Source organism: Oryx dammah, unplaced genomic scaffold (assembly GCF_014754425.2).
Source record: "Oryx dammah isolate SB20612 unplaced genomic scaffold, SCBI_Odam_1.1 HiC_scaffold_5, whole genome shotgun sequence".
Taxonomy (NCBI): Eukaryota; Metazoa; Chordata; class Mammalia; order Artiodactyla; family Bovidae; genus Oryx; species Oryx dammah.
The window spans coordinates 94,816-110,020 of NW_024070189.1; the positions used below are offsets into that span (position 1 = coordinate 94,816).

Consider the following 15,205-nt stretch of genomic DNA (forward strand, 5'->3'; position numbering starts at 1 on the left):
TCTCGATGGAGCAGACAGACGGGCGGACACAGAGACACTCAGCAGAGGGGGCGCGAGGGGGAGGTGGCGATATCTTCGCATCGCACACGCACACGCTGCCTCTCTTCAGACCGTGCTGGAAAGGTCATGACCTTAGGAAACCTGTTTTCCCAGCACACAGATGCTAAGATGAGAAAAAAGCCCTGGAGAAGGGGTCCGGAAATCTGGACCCTTCCTTTCGAGCAATGTCTTTCTGCTGGGAAGCTGTGCATCACTTCTCTGCGCTTGAGCAAACTCATCCTTAAAATTCAAGGAAGATTAAATAAGTCCTGAGATCCTTGGAGATCTAACCTTCTATGATTCAGAAGTCAATTTTTCATCATTTCTGTGTGGTTTCTCTCTAGAAAAGGGTTCCCTAGTCTCCGGGCTGTGGACTAGTACTTCCTATCTTATCAGCACTAGTATTCAATTAGAAATAAAGTGCAAAATAAATGTGATCTGCTAAAATCATTCTGAAACTAGCCTCCCTACCCCCAGTCCATGGAAAAATTGTCTTCTATAAAGTTGGTCCCTGGTGCCAAAAAGATTGAGGACGACAGCTCTAAAGAATTGATGGTAAAAGCTTCAATGGCACCTCAGTATCTTCTTTATTTTAGAACCGGGGGGCCAGAGCCCCAGAGGATAGGCCAGCGCCCCACCTGTCCTGAATGCAGATAAACTCCAGTATTACCAGAGGTGAGAAGTCAGTGAAAGAAACAAAAAATCAAAGAAAACGCACAATGTGACTCATGTATGGTAGTCATGCGGGATGGGACTTGTGTTACCATCAGGATATTTTAATAAGTTTGAACATTTGAAGAACTAATGTTGCTTTATTCAAAGCATAACTAAGCTAAGTGACAGCAAGCCATTTAAAAAGAACTCATCTGTGTACATGATGTTTGCAGTCACCCAACACAGCTGTCTTCTTAGCTTCATAGCTTACAGGTTCTGTACCAGATGATAAAAACTCATTAATTAACAAGCAGTAATTTGTAATTTGTGATAATTCAGCTAGAGATGAATCAAACATATCTTTTTTTCATTATCTATAAGGAAAATTAGTATGCATTGTTTTCTTAAAAATACTATATAATTAAAAAGAAATAAGCTACTAAGAGGGATTAATTTTCTAAATGGCACTGCCCATTAAGTAGTTAAAAAATGAATGTAAGGGATTTTATTTCATTTTGTTTCAGTCACACTTACCAAATCCTTGGCATTCAGAGATACTTCATCCCACCAGGGGGAGATAAAGTAATATTCACAATTCAGAATTCTCCTGAACATGAATTGATCGCCTCTCTCATCATAGAATGGTTCAAATCCACAAAGTCTAGGACAAAAGATACAAGATAAAACGCCTTTAAAAGCCTAAGTGTATGTCACCAATTTTTTGCAGAAATTCAATCTTGTCCTTTTTCACAGCTTCCTGTGATGAATGTACGTCTGCTAAGCTTAAGTGTGTAATTGCCTTGTTATAATTCATTTATGATTATATAAATATACAAGCATGTCTTCAGGGAAGTAAAAATAGATAAAAAATCAATGTAAAATTTCTACAAAAAGTTATAATCATATTAATAATTATGATACAAAGCAACAATAATATTATGATCGCTGACACTACTACAAGCATTATGCTATAGTGCTATTTCCATGTGTTTTTTTCCACCAGGAACTGAGAGAGCAGATTGGAGTTCCAATTTATCATAAAATGGAAAAGTTAGGATTTTGAGAATAAAAAGGTTAAAAGGTGCAAAGAAAAGTTGTTAGTCGTTTTTGTTCAGTCCTTTTCACTGAATTCTTCCATAGAGATGAAAAAAGTATTGGGTTTCCATCCCACTCCAGTTTGGGTCTCAGAGTGAACACAGACAGGCGCCTACAGGGCCGCGGGGAAGGGCCTTCTGAACTGACTGCAGCGGGCGACGCAGCCCAGAGGACGGTCGCCAGGCACGCGAGCCTCACTTCTGCACATCGCAAAGACATCTCACTATGATCCTCGTCACCTTCCAGCACGGTCACATAAAAATGTGAGAGGAAAGAAACAGAAACACCCTTTGCATAAAAAAGAGACAGGAAAAGTGAGCTGCTGGTGGTGCTTACAGGTCAGGGGAGGTTCTAAATCACTAAAGACCAAAAGGGAACTGTAAAAAAAAAAGTCCTTGCCAGGGTGTGTGTTTCACGTGACCAAGAATGAACACAGTAAGAAACATTTCCCCAAGTCCTTCCATCAAACTGGCCCGGCTGCTGCAGAGCGTGAAACAGTCCAGCGGATCCGGACGCAGCAGGTGTTTAATTTCTCCTGCTCTTTGGCTCAGGGTCCATCCTGCTCGACGGTCCTGGTTTCTTTCAAATACTGCAGAGCCAGCCGGGTAAAGCCGAGGCTCAGCAGCACCGAGGCCGGGCTGGGCGCCCCGCGTGCACTGCGGGGCCCCCAGGGAGGCGCAGCTCCAGCAGAGGAGGGCACACGGCACACCCCGCCCGGCGGCCTCCTCCATCAGACACGGACACCCACTGGGGGCCCCCAAGGAAGACGAGGCTCCAGCAGAGAAGGGGGCACACGGCCACAGCGCGCCTGCAGCCGGGCCTCCTGCAGACAGACACGGCCGCTGCGGGCCCCAGAGAGACGGGGCCCCAGCAGAGGGAGCCGGGAGGCGGGCACACGGCCACAGCGCGCCCGGCGGCCTCCTCCTTCAGACGCGGCCGCTGCCCGCGAGTCCAGGGAAAGCCGCCAACCGCCCAGGCTTAGCCGAGGAAACTCGCACGTTCCGTCTTCCGGAATTTAGAGGGGGAATAGACAGCTCTGCAAGTGGGGCACTCAGACGCCTTCCTGTCATCCTGGACACGTCGGCAAACCACGGGGTAAGCAGGTTAGGTCATTAGCCTGAAGGGTGGGGCCGGCAGGCGCAGACACGCAGCAGCAGGCGAGCGCGCTCGGGGCACAGTGAAGAGCCCGGCGCTGCGGGGTGGCACGGGAGCCGGGCGAGGCCCAGGCGGGCGGCACAGGAGCCGGGCGAGGCCCAGGCGGGCGTGTGAGCAGGGCGCTCGGAGCCACGGGACAGGACGCAGCGCTGAAAGCTGAAGGCGAGAGTGTGAATCTCCGATGTTATCTGATTCTGACCTGAAAACCACAGTAGTTGCTTCTGTCTATAGGGGTAAAGGGCGCAGGTTTAGAAGGTAGAAGGAGCAGAATTCTTCTGAGAAACAACAGAACGGCCTTCATGTCCAAGCCACTGTCATCCTTAGAAATAGCACGGCCACAGCACGAAACAGCTGGGCAGAACTTTTAATAATAATAAAGGAGGCACATAAACCCAACGGCATAATCCATTGTAGAAAATGTTTCAATGAACCTTGCCTAGTAGACTTCATCAACCATTAATGGACTACAGACTAAATAAAAAGGCCCTAGGCTCAGGGGCTGACAGAAGTCGGGCCAGAACTAAAGGATATTAGCCGTGAGTGGCCTGTTAGCTGCTACCACTTACTCAGCCAGCAACTTTCAACTAATGGGCTTCAGTGAACTATGGGAAAGAAACCTGATTTGTACATTTTTTTCAGGGTTATAATTAGATGCTTCTCCAACAGTCACATTTTTTTCTCTTCACTTTCCCATGTTCGTGACATGGGAGTGTTATTCATTCCATATTCCAGGGTTCCAGGGCAAATGGTATTAAATTTCCTACCTCAACCACATATCCTTAATTCGTCAACCCCTTCCATCACATTTCCGTAAGAAACTCTACTTGGGTGGGCATGTTTCCATTTTAGGGGCAAATAGGAAGCAGTATTTGTAGTTCAGTTTTTCCGTGAACATCACTAAGCCCAATATGTCACGCACACAATTCAGGAGACAACCTTCTTCCACAGCACAATAGTGATCTTAAATGTAAGCTGAAGGAATTCTATGATGTGACCTTATGAATTCATTACTAATGAATTAAGCAATAAGTGTGGAAAACAAATTACCTAAAAGTTTGCACTTTCATAAGAAAACACATGGTTCCCTAGCTGTCTATATTCTTTTCAAGCTTTACCACATCCTGGAAACACGGGGAAGTGACCACTGAAAATATCTTTCGACATTATGTAATAGCAGATGACTGCTTCATGGTGTGCTTGTTAAACCTTTTTATGGTTGCTACTGACCAACAAATAAACCCAGGTGAACTCAAGAGTTTGCTAACATGCTTGGAAGTCTACCCTGGTTGCCCTCTTCCTAGCCCATATTACCTAGACACTGCACTTTCTAAGATCACTATTAAATTGGCCAAACCGAACCTCTTCCTACTATGGACTGAACTGTGTTCTCCCTGATCAGGACGTTAAGGCCCTGAGCCCTGTGTAATGGCATCTGGAGATGAGGGCTCTGGCAGTTAAGAGAGTTCGATGAGGCCACAAGGATGAGACCTTGTGCTGTGATCAGTGCAGTGCGCTCACGGAAGAGGGACCGCAGAACGTGCTTCCTCCTCCTGCCTCGGTGGATATAGGGAGAAGGCAGCTGTCTGCAGCCAGGAAGACGGCTCTTGGCAGGACCTGAGCTACCAGCGCCTTTGGCCTCCAGACTCCAGGGCTCCACGTTTGTAGTTCTGTAGCACCCAGCCTCTGTGGTTTGTTATAGAAGCCTGAGCTGCCTAATTCACTTTCTTTCACACCCTTCAAAATCTCTTTACAGATTTGAATAATACAGGTTCCAACAATTAACTTGGGCTTCCCAGGTGGTGCAGTAGTAAAGAATCCACCTGTCAATGCAAGAGATGCAAGAGATGTGGGTTCGATCCCTGGGTTGGGAAGATCCCCTGGAGAAGGAAAGGGCAACTTCACTCCAGTGTTCTTTCCTGGAGAACCCCACAGACAGAGGAGCCTGGTGGGCTACAGTCCACGGGGTCACAAAGAGTCGGACACAACAGAGTGCACAGGACACACGCACCACAATTGACTCTGTAGCGCCCTCTAGCTGACAGCCAAATCCACTTGTTTGGATGTAAGTGGTCCACTGGAGAAGGGAATGGCAAGCCACTTCAGTATTCTAGCCTTGAGAACCCCATGAACAGTATGAAAAGGCAAAATGATAGGATACCGAAAGAGGAACTCCCCAGGTCAGTAGGTGCCCAATATGCTACTGGAGATCAGTGGAGAAATAACTCCAGAAAGAATGAAGGGATGGAGCCAAAGCAAAAACAATACCCAGTTGTGGATGTGACTGGTGATAGAAGCAAGATCCGATGCTGTAAAGAGCAATATTGCATAGGAACCTGGAATGAAAGGTCCATGAATCAAGGCAAATTGGAAGTGGTCAAACAAGAGATGGCAAGAGTGAACGTCAACATTCTAGGAATCAGCAAACTAAAATGGACTGGAATGGGTGAATTTAACTCAGATGACCATTATATCTACTACTGTGGGCAGGAAACTCTCAGAAGAATTGGAGTAGCCATCATGGTCAACAAAAGAGTCTGAAATGCAGTACTTGGATGCAGTCTCAAAAATGACAGAATGATCTCTGTTCATCTCCAAGGCAAACCATTCAATATCACAGTTATCCAAGTCTTATGCCCCAACCAGTAACACTGAAGAAACTGAAGTTGAACGGCTTTATGAAGACCTACAAGACCTTTTAGAACTAACACCCAAAAAAGATGTCCTTTTCATTCTAGGGAACTGGAATGCAAAAGTAGGAAGTCAAGGAACACCTGGAGTAACAGGCAACTTTGACCCTGGAATGCGGAATGAAGCAGGGCAAAGACTAATAGAATTTTGCCAAGAAAATGCACTGGTCATAGCAAACACCCTCTTCCAACAACACAAGAGGAGACTCTACACATGGACTTCACCAGATGGTCAACACCGAAATCAGATTGCTTATATTCTTTGCAGCCAAAGATGGAGAAGCTCTAGACAGTCAACAAAATCAAGACCAGGGGCTGACTGTGGCTCAGATCATGACCTCCTTATTACCAAATTCAGACTGAAATTGAAGAAAGCAGGGAAAACCGCTAGACCATTCAGGTATGACCTAAATCAAATCCCTTATGATTATACAGTGGAAGTGAGAAATAGATTTAAGGGCCTAGATCTGATAGACACAGTGCCTGATGAACTATGGAATGAAATTTGTGACACTGTAGAGGAGACAGGGATGAAGACCATCCCCATGGAAAAGAAATGCAAAAAAAGCAAAATGGCTGTCTGGGGAGGCCTTACAAATAGCTGTGAAAAGAAAAGAGGCGAAAAGCCAAGGAGAAAAGGAAAGATATAAGCATCTGAATGCAGAGTTCCAGAGAATAGCAAGGAGAGATAAGAAAGCCTTCTTCAGCGATCAGTGCAAAGAAATAGAGGAACACAACAGAATGGGAAAGACTAGACATCTCTTTAAGAAAATTAGAGATACCAAGGGAACATTTCATGCAAAGATGGGCTCGATAAAGGACAGAAATGGTCTGGACCTAACAGAAGAAAAAGATATTAAGAAAAGGTGGCAAGAATACATGCAAGAACTGTACAAAAAAGATCTTCACAACCCAGATAATCATGATGATGTGATCACTAATCTAGAGCCAGACATCTTGGAATGTGAAGTCAAGTGGGTCTTAGAAAGCATCACTATGAACAAAGCTAGTGGAGGTGATGGAATTCCAGTTGAGCTGTTCCAAATGCTGAAAGATGATGCTGTGAAAGTGCTGCACTCAATATGCCAGCACATTTGGAAAACTCAGCAGTGGCCACAGGACTGGAAAAGGTCAGTTTTCATTCCAATTCCAAAGAAAGGCAATGCCAAAGAATGCTCAAACTACCGCACAATTGCACTCATCTGACACGCTAGCAAAGTAATGCTCAAAATTCTCCAAGCCAGGCTTCATCAATACATGAACCGTGAACTCCCTGATGTTCAAGCTGGTTTTAGAAAAGACAGAGGAACCAGAGATCAAATTGCCAACATCCGCTGGATCATGGATAAAGCAAGAGAGTTCCAGAAAAACATCTATTTCTGCTTTATTGACTATGCCAAAGCCTTTAACTGTGCGGATCACAATAGACTGTGGAAAATACTGAAAGAGATGGGAATACCAGACCACCTAACCTGCCTCTTGAGAAATCTGTATTCAGGCCAGGAAGCAACAGTTAGAACTGGACATGGAACAACAGACTGGTTCTAAATAGGAAAAGGAGTATGTCAAGGCTGTATATTGTCACCCTGCTTATTTAACTTCTGTGCAGAGTACATCATGAGAAACGCTGGACTGGAAGAAACACAAGCTGGAATCAACATTGCCGGGAGAAATATCAATAACCTCAGATATGCAGATGACACCACCCTTATTGCAAAAAAGTGAAGAGGAGCTAAAAAGCCTCTTGATGAAAGTGGAAGAGGAGAGCAAAAAACTTGGCTTAAAGCTCGACATTCAGAAAACGAAGATCATGGCATCCGGTCCCATCACTTCATGGGAAATAGATGGGGAAACAGTGGAAACAGTGTCAGACTTTATTTTTTTGAGCTCCAAAATCACTGCAGATGGTGACTGCAGCCATGAAATTAAAAGATGCTTACTCCTTGGAAGAAAAGTTGTGATCAGCCTAGATGAGTATATTCAAAAGCAGAGACGTTACTTTGCCAACTAAAGTCCGTCTAGTCAAGGTTATGGTTTTTCCTGTGATCATGTATGGATGTGAGGGTTGGACTGTGAAGAAGGCTGAGTGCTGAAGAATTGATGCTTTTGAAGTGTGGTGTTGGAGAAGACTCTTGAGAGTCCCTTGGACTGCAAGGAGATCCAACCAGTCCATTCTGAAGGAGATCAGCCCTGGGATTTCTTTGGAAGGAATGATGCTAAAGCTGAAACTCCAGTACTTTGGCCACCTCATGCGAAGAGTTGACTGATTGGAAAAGACTCTGATGCTGGGAGGGATTGGGGACAGGAGGAGAAGGGGACAACAGAGGATGAGATGGCTGGATGGCATCATGGACTCGATGGACATGAGTCTGAGTGAACTCCGGGAGATGGTGATGGACAGGGAGGCCTGGCGTGCTGCGATTCATGGGGTCGCAAAGAGTCGGACATGACTGAGTGACTGAACTCAAAGTGAACTTGGAGCTCAGTGAGGTTTGCATTTGCAGCTGTTCCACAGGCAACCTTCTTCGACAGACACTCTCCTATCACTCTAGACTATTTCCTTCCTATTTGTCTGCAATTCCATCATCTCTTTGGCAGACTGCAACCTGTTGTTTATTAGTAGACAGGAGCTTAGAAATGGAGCTGGAGATACCAGAGAGTGAAAGATAACGCCCCTCCCCCACCCCCAGAAGTTTTCTCTGAGTTCTGGGTATTATACTAAAGGTCCTTTGAAGGGAGCCAGCATGAGGAACTCCGCCTATGGCAAAGGTCATGAGAAAGGAGGCTTGGCATAGGCAAAGGCGTGATCAAGCTTCAGGAAACCCCCTGTTCCCGAGCATCTACCCCCAAAACCAGAGTCTACCTACTTTACTGTTTCATGCTCTCACCTATACCTCTGCCTTTACAGGGGGCTGACCCCCATTACCTCTCTCGGAGAAAGAGTTAGCTTACAGCTCCAAGTCAATAAAAATTCCTGGGCGTGACAAGAGTGTTTCAACTTGCGAACTCCTCTGAAGGTTATCTAGCCTGCCTGTATGGGTTCATGTGATTGTTTACAGCCTCCCAATCATGAGAGGCATGAAATGTTTTAGACTTACTAAAGGCAGATTCTTTTGGGAAGTTGGAAATTGTCAGTATAGTGGGTTGGTTAGGAATTATATTGGTGAAAGGTTTTTCATTTGTTGTGCCAATAATTACTGCTAATTCCCTGCCCTGGGTGTGACAAGGGTGTCTCAGGTCAAACCTCTCTGCCAGCAGACTAGCTTGTGTGACAGGATTATCCACACTCCTGCCACTAAGCACATGATTGTTTACTACCTCTCAACCATAAACAGCACAGAGAGCTTGGAGTATTTTGAAAGTCTTAATTAGCATAGGGCTTTTCTCATTGTTGAGTCAACGATTGCCACCAGGCCTCCATATCCTTAGGCACCTGGGAGTATATTAATCAATATATTTGTAATATAGAAAAGGAAATATAGTAGTTTTTGATGTTAGCAATACTAGACTTTTTGAGTTAATGAATTTTCTCTTTGTAATAGATCACTGTACTTTGTTATAAATCACTGTGTCCTTGCTATGCAAAAATGTAACTTTATCACTATCTTAAGACTAAATAGATCTTAAGGGGAACATTGGTGAAGGGTTTTCATTTGTTGGCCTGATGTTTTGCTGCTAAATCTCCATATTCCCTGCCCTTATAATGAATATAACTAGCATATAGGAGAAATAAGTATTAACCTTTAAGATTAATCATGTTAACCTTGGGTTAAATAAATTCCTTTCTTGATTGTAACCCACTACACCCTCACCCTATAGGAATGCAACTTTATTTGGAGGGTGGTACCTGGTTTAAGAAAAAACACCCTTGGAAAAAATAAGTTTTTTGGTTATCAGAAAGAAAGGATCATAAAATGTCAGTAGGCCTTACCGCCAGAAGATGATGTAAAACCCCTAAAACCTTTTTTTATACATTTATGTGAAGCACGTGATTTTGATAAAGGTCAGGACTGCTGACCCCCGCGTGACTCTGTATTCATCCCTATGTATAACAAAAGGAATATAAGCAAACCCAAAATAAAGAAATGGGATCAGTTTCTGGAAAGACTGATTCCCCCATGTCGTTTCTTTCTTGCTCCCCGTTTTTCTGGCTGAATTCCCATCTGGAGCGTGGGTGCTCGCCATGTCTACTTACTTGTCCCGGTTTTCAAGCCCACGCGAGAAGGAGCCCAAGGAGGGGCACCTTCCGATATTCAACTGGCACCTGTGGCCCAACATGGATGGTGCAAATTCCTTGTCTTGGAATTTTATTGGTATCCCACGTAAACCAAGTTATTCAGCATCTTTTTCTCTCCTACTGTTTTCTGGCCGAATTCCCATCTGGTACGTGGGTACTCACCAAGCCTACTAATTTTGCCTGGGCTTCTAAGATCGGACTGGGGGGGCCTCAATGCCTCCTCTCCTTCGGGAGAATGGAAAGATGCGGTGGCCTACGTAGGTGGTGATTGGTATTCCACGTAAACCAAGTTATTCAGCCTCTTTTTCTCTGCTAATTTTCTAATCCCTCTCTATCTGTAATTAAATAAGTTTTTTCCTAGGATGCCGATTCCATCCCCACCTTCAAATTACCCTGGATCCACTGGGGCTGGACCCTGGCAGTCCTTGAGAACTTAACACATACAGGAAATAAAACTGATAGCCAAAATGCCTTTAAAACATTCCTGATAAGACATATATAGGTTTGGGATTGCTTCAGAGGTTAAAGAACCATTTGTCCCTTAAAAAGGAATAATACTCATCATTTGGATGACATGCACATAAGTAAAACAAGAGCAAGTTTAATAGGTGATTTCATGCTCATTAATACCATCAAATAATGAATTATTCCAATGTCTGTGATACACTGCATAATATGATGAGACACACCAAAGCCCTAGACAGAAGTTCTTACCCCAAGAAAACTACAAAGCATGATGCTCGTTTTCTGAAAATTCTTTCATTAACTACTCTTAGTACATCGTCAGTTCAGTTCAGTCACTCAGTCGTGTTTGACTCTTTGCAACCCCATGATCACAGCACACCAGGCCTCCCTGTCCATCACCAACTCCCAGAGTTCACTCAGACTCACGTCCATCAAGTCCGTGATGCCATCCAGCCATCTCATCCTTGGTCGTCACCTTCTCTTCCTGCCCCCAATCCCTCCCAGCATCAGAGTCTTTTCCAACCAGTCAACTCTTTGCATGAGGTGGCCAAAGTACTGGAGTTTTCAGCTTTAGCATCATTCCTTCCAGAGAAATCCCAGGGCTGATCTCCTTGCAGTCCAAGGGACTCTCAAGAGTCTTCTCCAACACCACAGTTCAAAAGCATCAATTCTTCGGCACTCAGCTTTCTTCACAGTCCAACTCTAACATCCATACATGACCACAGGAAAAACCATAGCCTTGACTAGACGGACCTTTGTTGACAAAGTAATGTCTCTGCTTTTCAATATGCTATCTAGGTTGTTCATAACTTTTCTTCCAAGGAGTAAGCGTCTTTTAATTTCATGGCTGCAGTCACCATCTGCAGTGATTTTGGAGCCCCCAAAAAAGTCTGACACTGTTTCCACTGCTTCCCCATCTATTTCCCATGAAGTGATGGGACCAGATGCCATGATCTTAGTTTTCTGAACGTTGAGCTTTAAGTCAGCTTTTTCACTCTCCACTTTCACTTTCATCAAGAGGCTTTTTAGTTCCTCTTCACTTTCTGCCATAAGGGTAGTGTCATCTGCATATCTGAGGTTATTGATATTTCTCCCAGCAATCTTGATTCCAGCTTGTGCTTCTTCCTGCCCAGCGTTTCTCATGATGTAGTACATCATAGAGAACCACAAAAAGTTAAAAGGGATCTTGCTTTTTTATGAGGACTGTAAGTACTTGGGCTTCCTAGGTGACGCTAGTGGTAAATAAACTGCCTGCCAAAGCAGGAGTCATAAGAGACACAGGTTCGATCCCAGGGTTGGAAAGATCCCCTGGAGAAGGGCATGGCAACCCACTCCAGTGTTCTTGCCTGGAGAATCCCATGGACAGAGGAGCCTGGTGGGCTACAGTCCATGGGGTCGAAAAGAGTTGGACAGGCCCGAGCAACTTAGCATGCGTGCACATATAAGTAACTAGAAGATAGTATAGCAAAGGGAAACAGTATGCTTTGAGATCGCTGCTATTCACTTACAAGATGTAGGTGACGATCCCCACAGACCACATGTCCACCTCGGGTCCATAGGCACAGCCTCGAAGGATTTCAGGTGCTGCAGAAAAAGTGAAAACTGTATTAGAGTTTAAATTCAGTATTCACATTTTAGCAACAAGCAATGGAGAAGAAATGAGTTCAGCAACAGAAACTTCAGAACAGGTTTACAACCAATCTTCTCTCCTCAAACCGAAGTATGAGGCTACAAATTCTTATGACAATTTTAGTGGAAAAGATTATATTCTCTCTGTGTTTGGGGTACATAAAAATAAACTTACTAACTTTAATACTCTACATCAGAACATCATGATACTTTTCAAATCCCATAGCTATATCTGTACTACAAAGGGAGCTTTGTACACAGAAAAGAAAGAAATGAAAGTTCAGCATAGGAAGAGGTAAGAGGCACAGTAGGCCGCCTGAGGCCTGAGGTCTCCGTGAGCGTGCGTTTCTGACCGCGTGTAGGGCAGGGGCAGGGCAGACGGCGACAGGGCTGGACAGTCATCGCTGGAGGGCGGACAAGAGCCGGCGCAGGTCTCGGCGCTGAGAAGCACGCGCGCAGCGGAGCGCGGCTGGCCGCGGTGCCTCGGCGCGAAGGGCGGAGAGAGGGCTTCCCTGCGCGCAGCCAGGCCGCTGCTCTGGCCTGACGCGCAGGTCTTCTCCGCCCCGCCGCGGCCCGCAGCGCAGCCCCAGCTGTGAGACGGAGGCTGACCGGGTCGACGGCTTGCCCTGCGGCCTGGAGGTGCTTTGCTGGCCCCACTAATAACGCAAGAAACGGAGCAGTGAGAGCTCTGCTCTCTGTGCCGAAGCGGGGCGCAGGTCTACGGCCCAGAGCAGCCCTTTTCTATTCTCAACAGACGTGCTGCGGGGGGCCGCGGGGCCCCCGGGAGGAAGCGCAGCGCTGAGTGTGCCCCAGGGCGGCCCTGGGCCGGGGCTCCGCACTCCTTCCCTCGGGGCGCGCCCACGCGGCCTGGGGATGTCAGGACTGGAGGACAGGCCAAGGGGAGCCCCCGAAGGCAGCCGTCCTCAGGGGACCCCGAGTTACAGAGAGGACACCGCGGCCTGCCTCCGACGTCCTCCCGCTCTGCTTTCTTCTCTCAGGATGCCCTCCCTCCTGTGGAAGCTGTCGCATAAGACGCAGGAGGTGACGGGCGTGTGGAATGGGCCCGCGTCCTCACGCGCCGCGCGGCAGTCCAGCGGGACGCGCCCTTTCGGGAGCGGGATCTGGGCTCCACGGGCGTCTATTCCTAGAACAGTTTCCTTTCAAGGCTTAATTAACATAATTAAGAGAAATGCGCGCTCAAAGCCAGTACCACCCTCTCAGCCAGGCCAGCGCGCATCCGCAGAGCCCTCTGGACCCCACAGACCGTCCTTCTGGGGCCCAAGGGCCTCTGCACTGACCTCCCACTCGCAAACGCCTTGCTCGGCGTCGGGCAGAGTTCTGCAGCCTTCAGAAGGGCCACCTCCGCTGGGGGCTGAAGGCGCGCACATCTGGCACAGAGCCACTACCCTCCCCAGGCCAAGTCCCAGACCAGGGAAGCATCATCAATCCCTTTCTGACATTTAAACGCACACATGAGATGCTGAGAGTCTCATATTTTCTGGGTCTTGGTTTTCACCTCTAGTAAATGAATTGCACTAGCTAATTTCCAGGTTTCATCTGGGTTTCACATGCTGTCATCCAAGTGAAGGGAGAGTTGCTGAGAGTCCAGGCAAGAAAAGAGGACGCGTGCTCCCCCTGTGCACCGGCTGCAGGAACCCCCTGGAGAGCCACTGCGCCTGCCGCCTGCGGGCACCCACCCCCAGCTCCGGGGGGGTCCATGCCCAGCCTGCATGCGGAGGCACCTGCGGAGGCCAGCGGGCTGTCTTAAAGGTCCGGGGCTTCCCCTGACTTTGATCCTTGTAGCTCCCAAGTCAAGGGACCCAAAGGAAGCGAATACTATGAAACAAAGTCCTTTTTGAAACTATGTTACAGGGTTTTAGTTGGTTTTACCCCATGTGGCAATATTTGACCTCCCTTCCCATCACTGGGTGCAACCTTACTTCCCAGAGGCAATTTTTTCCTTGTAAGGCATTATGCTGCAAGATGAGCAAACTGGTGGGATGAAAAGCTAGACTCCCCACAGTGAGGTTGACTGAGACAAATGGAATATAGAACGTGTTTGTCCTCCATAATAAATTTCTCTTGAAAAGAAATTTTAAAATGGATTTATTATATTCACTATCATAATATAAAATTTGGATGAAATCAACCTAAATACCTAGACACAATTAGATATTAATACACAGTAACCTTTAAATATTTTTGATCACTAGTTAATAGGACTGTGACTTCAGAGCCAGCAGAACACATTCTTGTACTCTATGTGAACCCTTTCCAAGCACCAACAGCTTTTCTAGAATAAACTTCAGTCTCTGGCACATCAGTGTTTCAAGTCTCCTACTTATCACATGTCCTGGAGGGTAATTCTACATATTTATGATTTTCTTAAGAGTCAGAAATAGTTGACTACTTCCAATTCAGTTCAAGAAAAGGTATCAACCAGTCCACCTTTTAATGCGATTCATACAGACACTCCTGGATGTCCTTCATATATTTTCTTATCTCATTATCAAAACAAACAAACAAGTAAACAAGCAAAATGCAGGGGCAGGGGAATAAAGACATTCAAGGTTACTACAGTTTGTTTTTTTTTTAACATGTACTTTAAATGATTTAGAATTTTTTTCAGAAATAGTTAATAATCATTCATTGATTTTCCTGGCTGTCTTCTAAGTAGAGTCCAGTTTTCTGCTACTTCCTAAAGTTACCATCATTCGTGTTATTGCTCATTAAACACTAAATGCTACAGAACTCCCAGGACACCTGACAGTCTAATATCTAGAGATTGAAGGTACATATAAAGATTGGAATTAATTCATTTTAGTAAATAAAATCACTGTAACTGGAAATGGTTATAAAATAAGCAAGATTAGGTATAGCCTGTGATATATTGACTGATGCTAGGTTTTCCTTCTCCTAAAGCCCTAAGAGAAAAATAGAGGGATAATTTGGATGACTGACCGTAACTTTTTGTGGGGGGGCTCCAAAATCACTGCAGATGGTGACTGTAGCCATGAAATTAAAAGACACTTGCTCTTTGGGAGAAAAGCTATGACAAACCTAGACAGTGTATTAAAAAGCAGAGACATCACTTTGCCAACAAAGATCTGTCTAGCCAAAGCTATGATTTTTCCAGTAGTCATGTATGGATGAGAGAGTTGGACTAGAAAGAAAGCTGAGTGCCGAAGAATTGATGCTTTTGAACTGTGATGTTGGAGAAGACTCTTGCAAGTTCCTTGGACTG

At 45.7% G+C, this 15,205-nt stretch overlaps 1 protein-coding gene across 1 annotated transcript in view; it reads right to left on the bottom strand.

Annotated features, from left to right (window-relative positions):
* CAMK4 (calcium/calmodulin dependent protein kinase IV) overlaps window positions 1-15,205 on the bottom strand; it is a 279,671-nt gene that overhangs the window by 16,769 nt on the left and 247,697 nt on the right. Inside the window, exons 8-9 of the mRNA XM_040239688.1 lie at window positions 11,841-11,916; window positions 1,228-1,354 (exon numbers count right to left, since the gene is read on the bottom strand). Coding sequence (XP_040095622.1) covers window positions 1,228-1,354; window positions 11,841-11,916 — 203 coding nt within the window. The remainder of the gene's footprint in view (window positions 1-1,227; window positions 1,355-11,840; window positions 11,917-15,205) is intronic.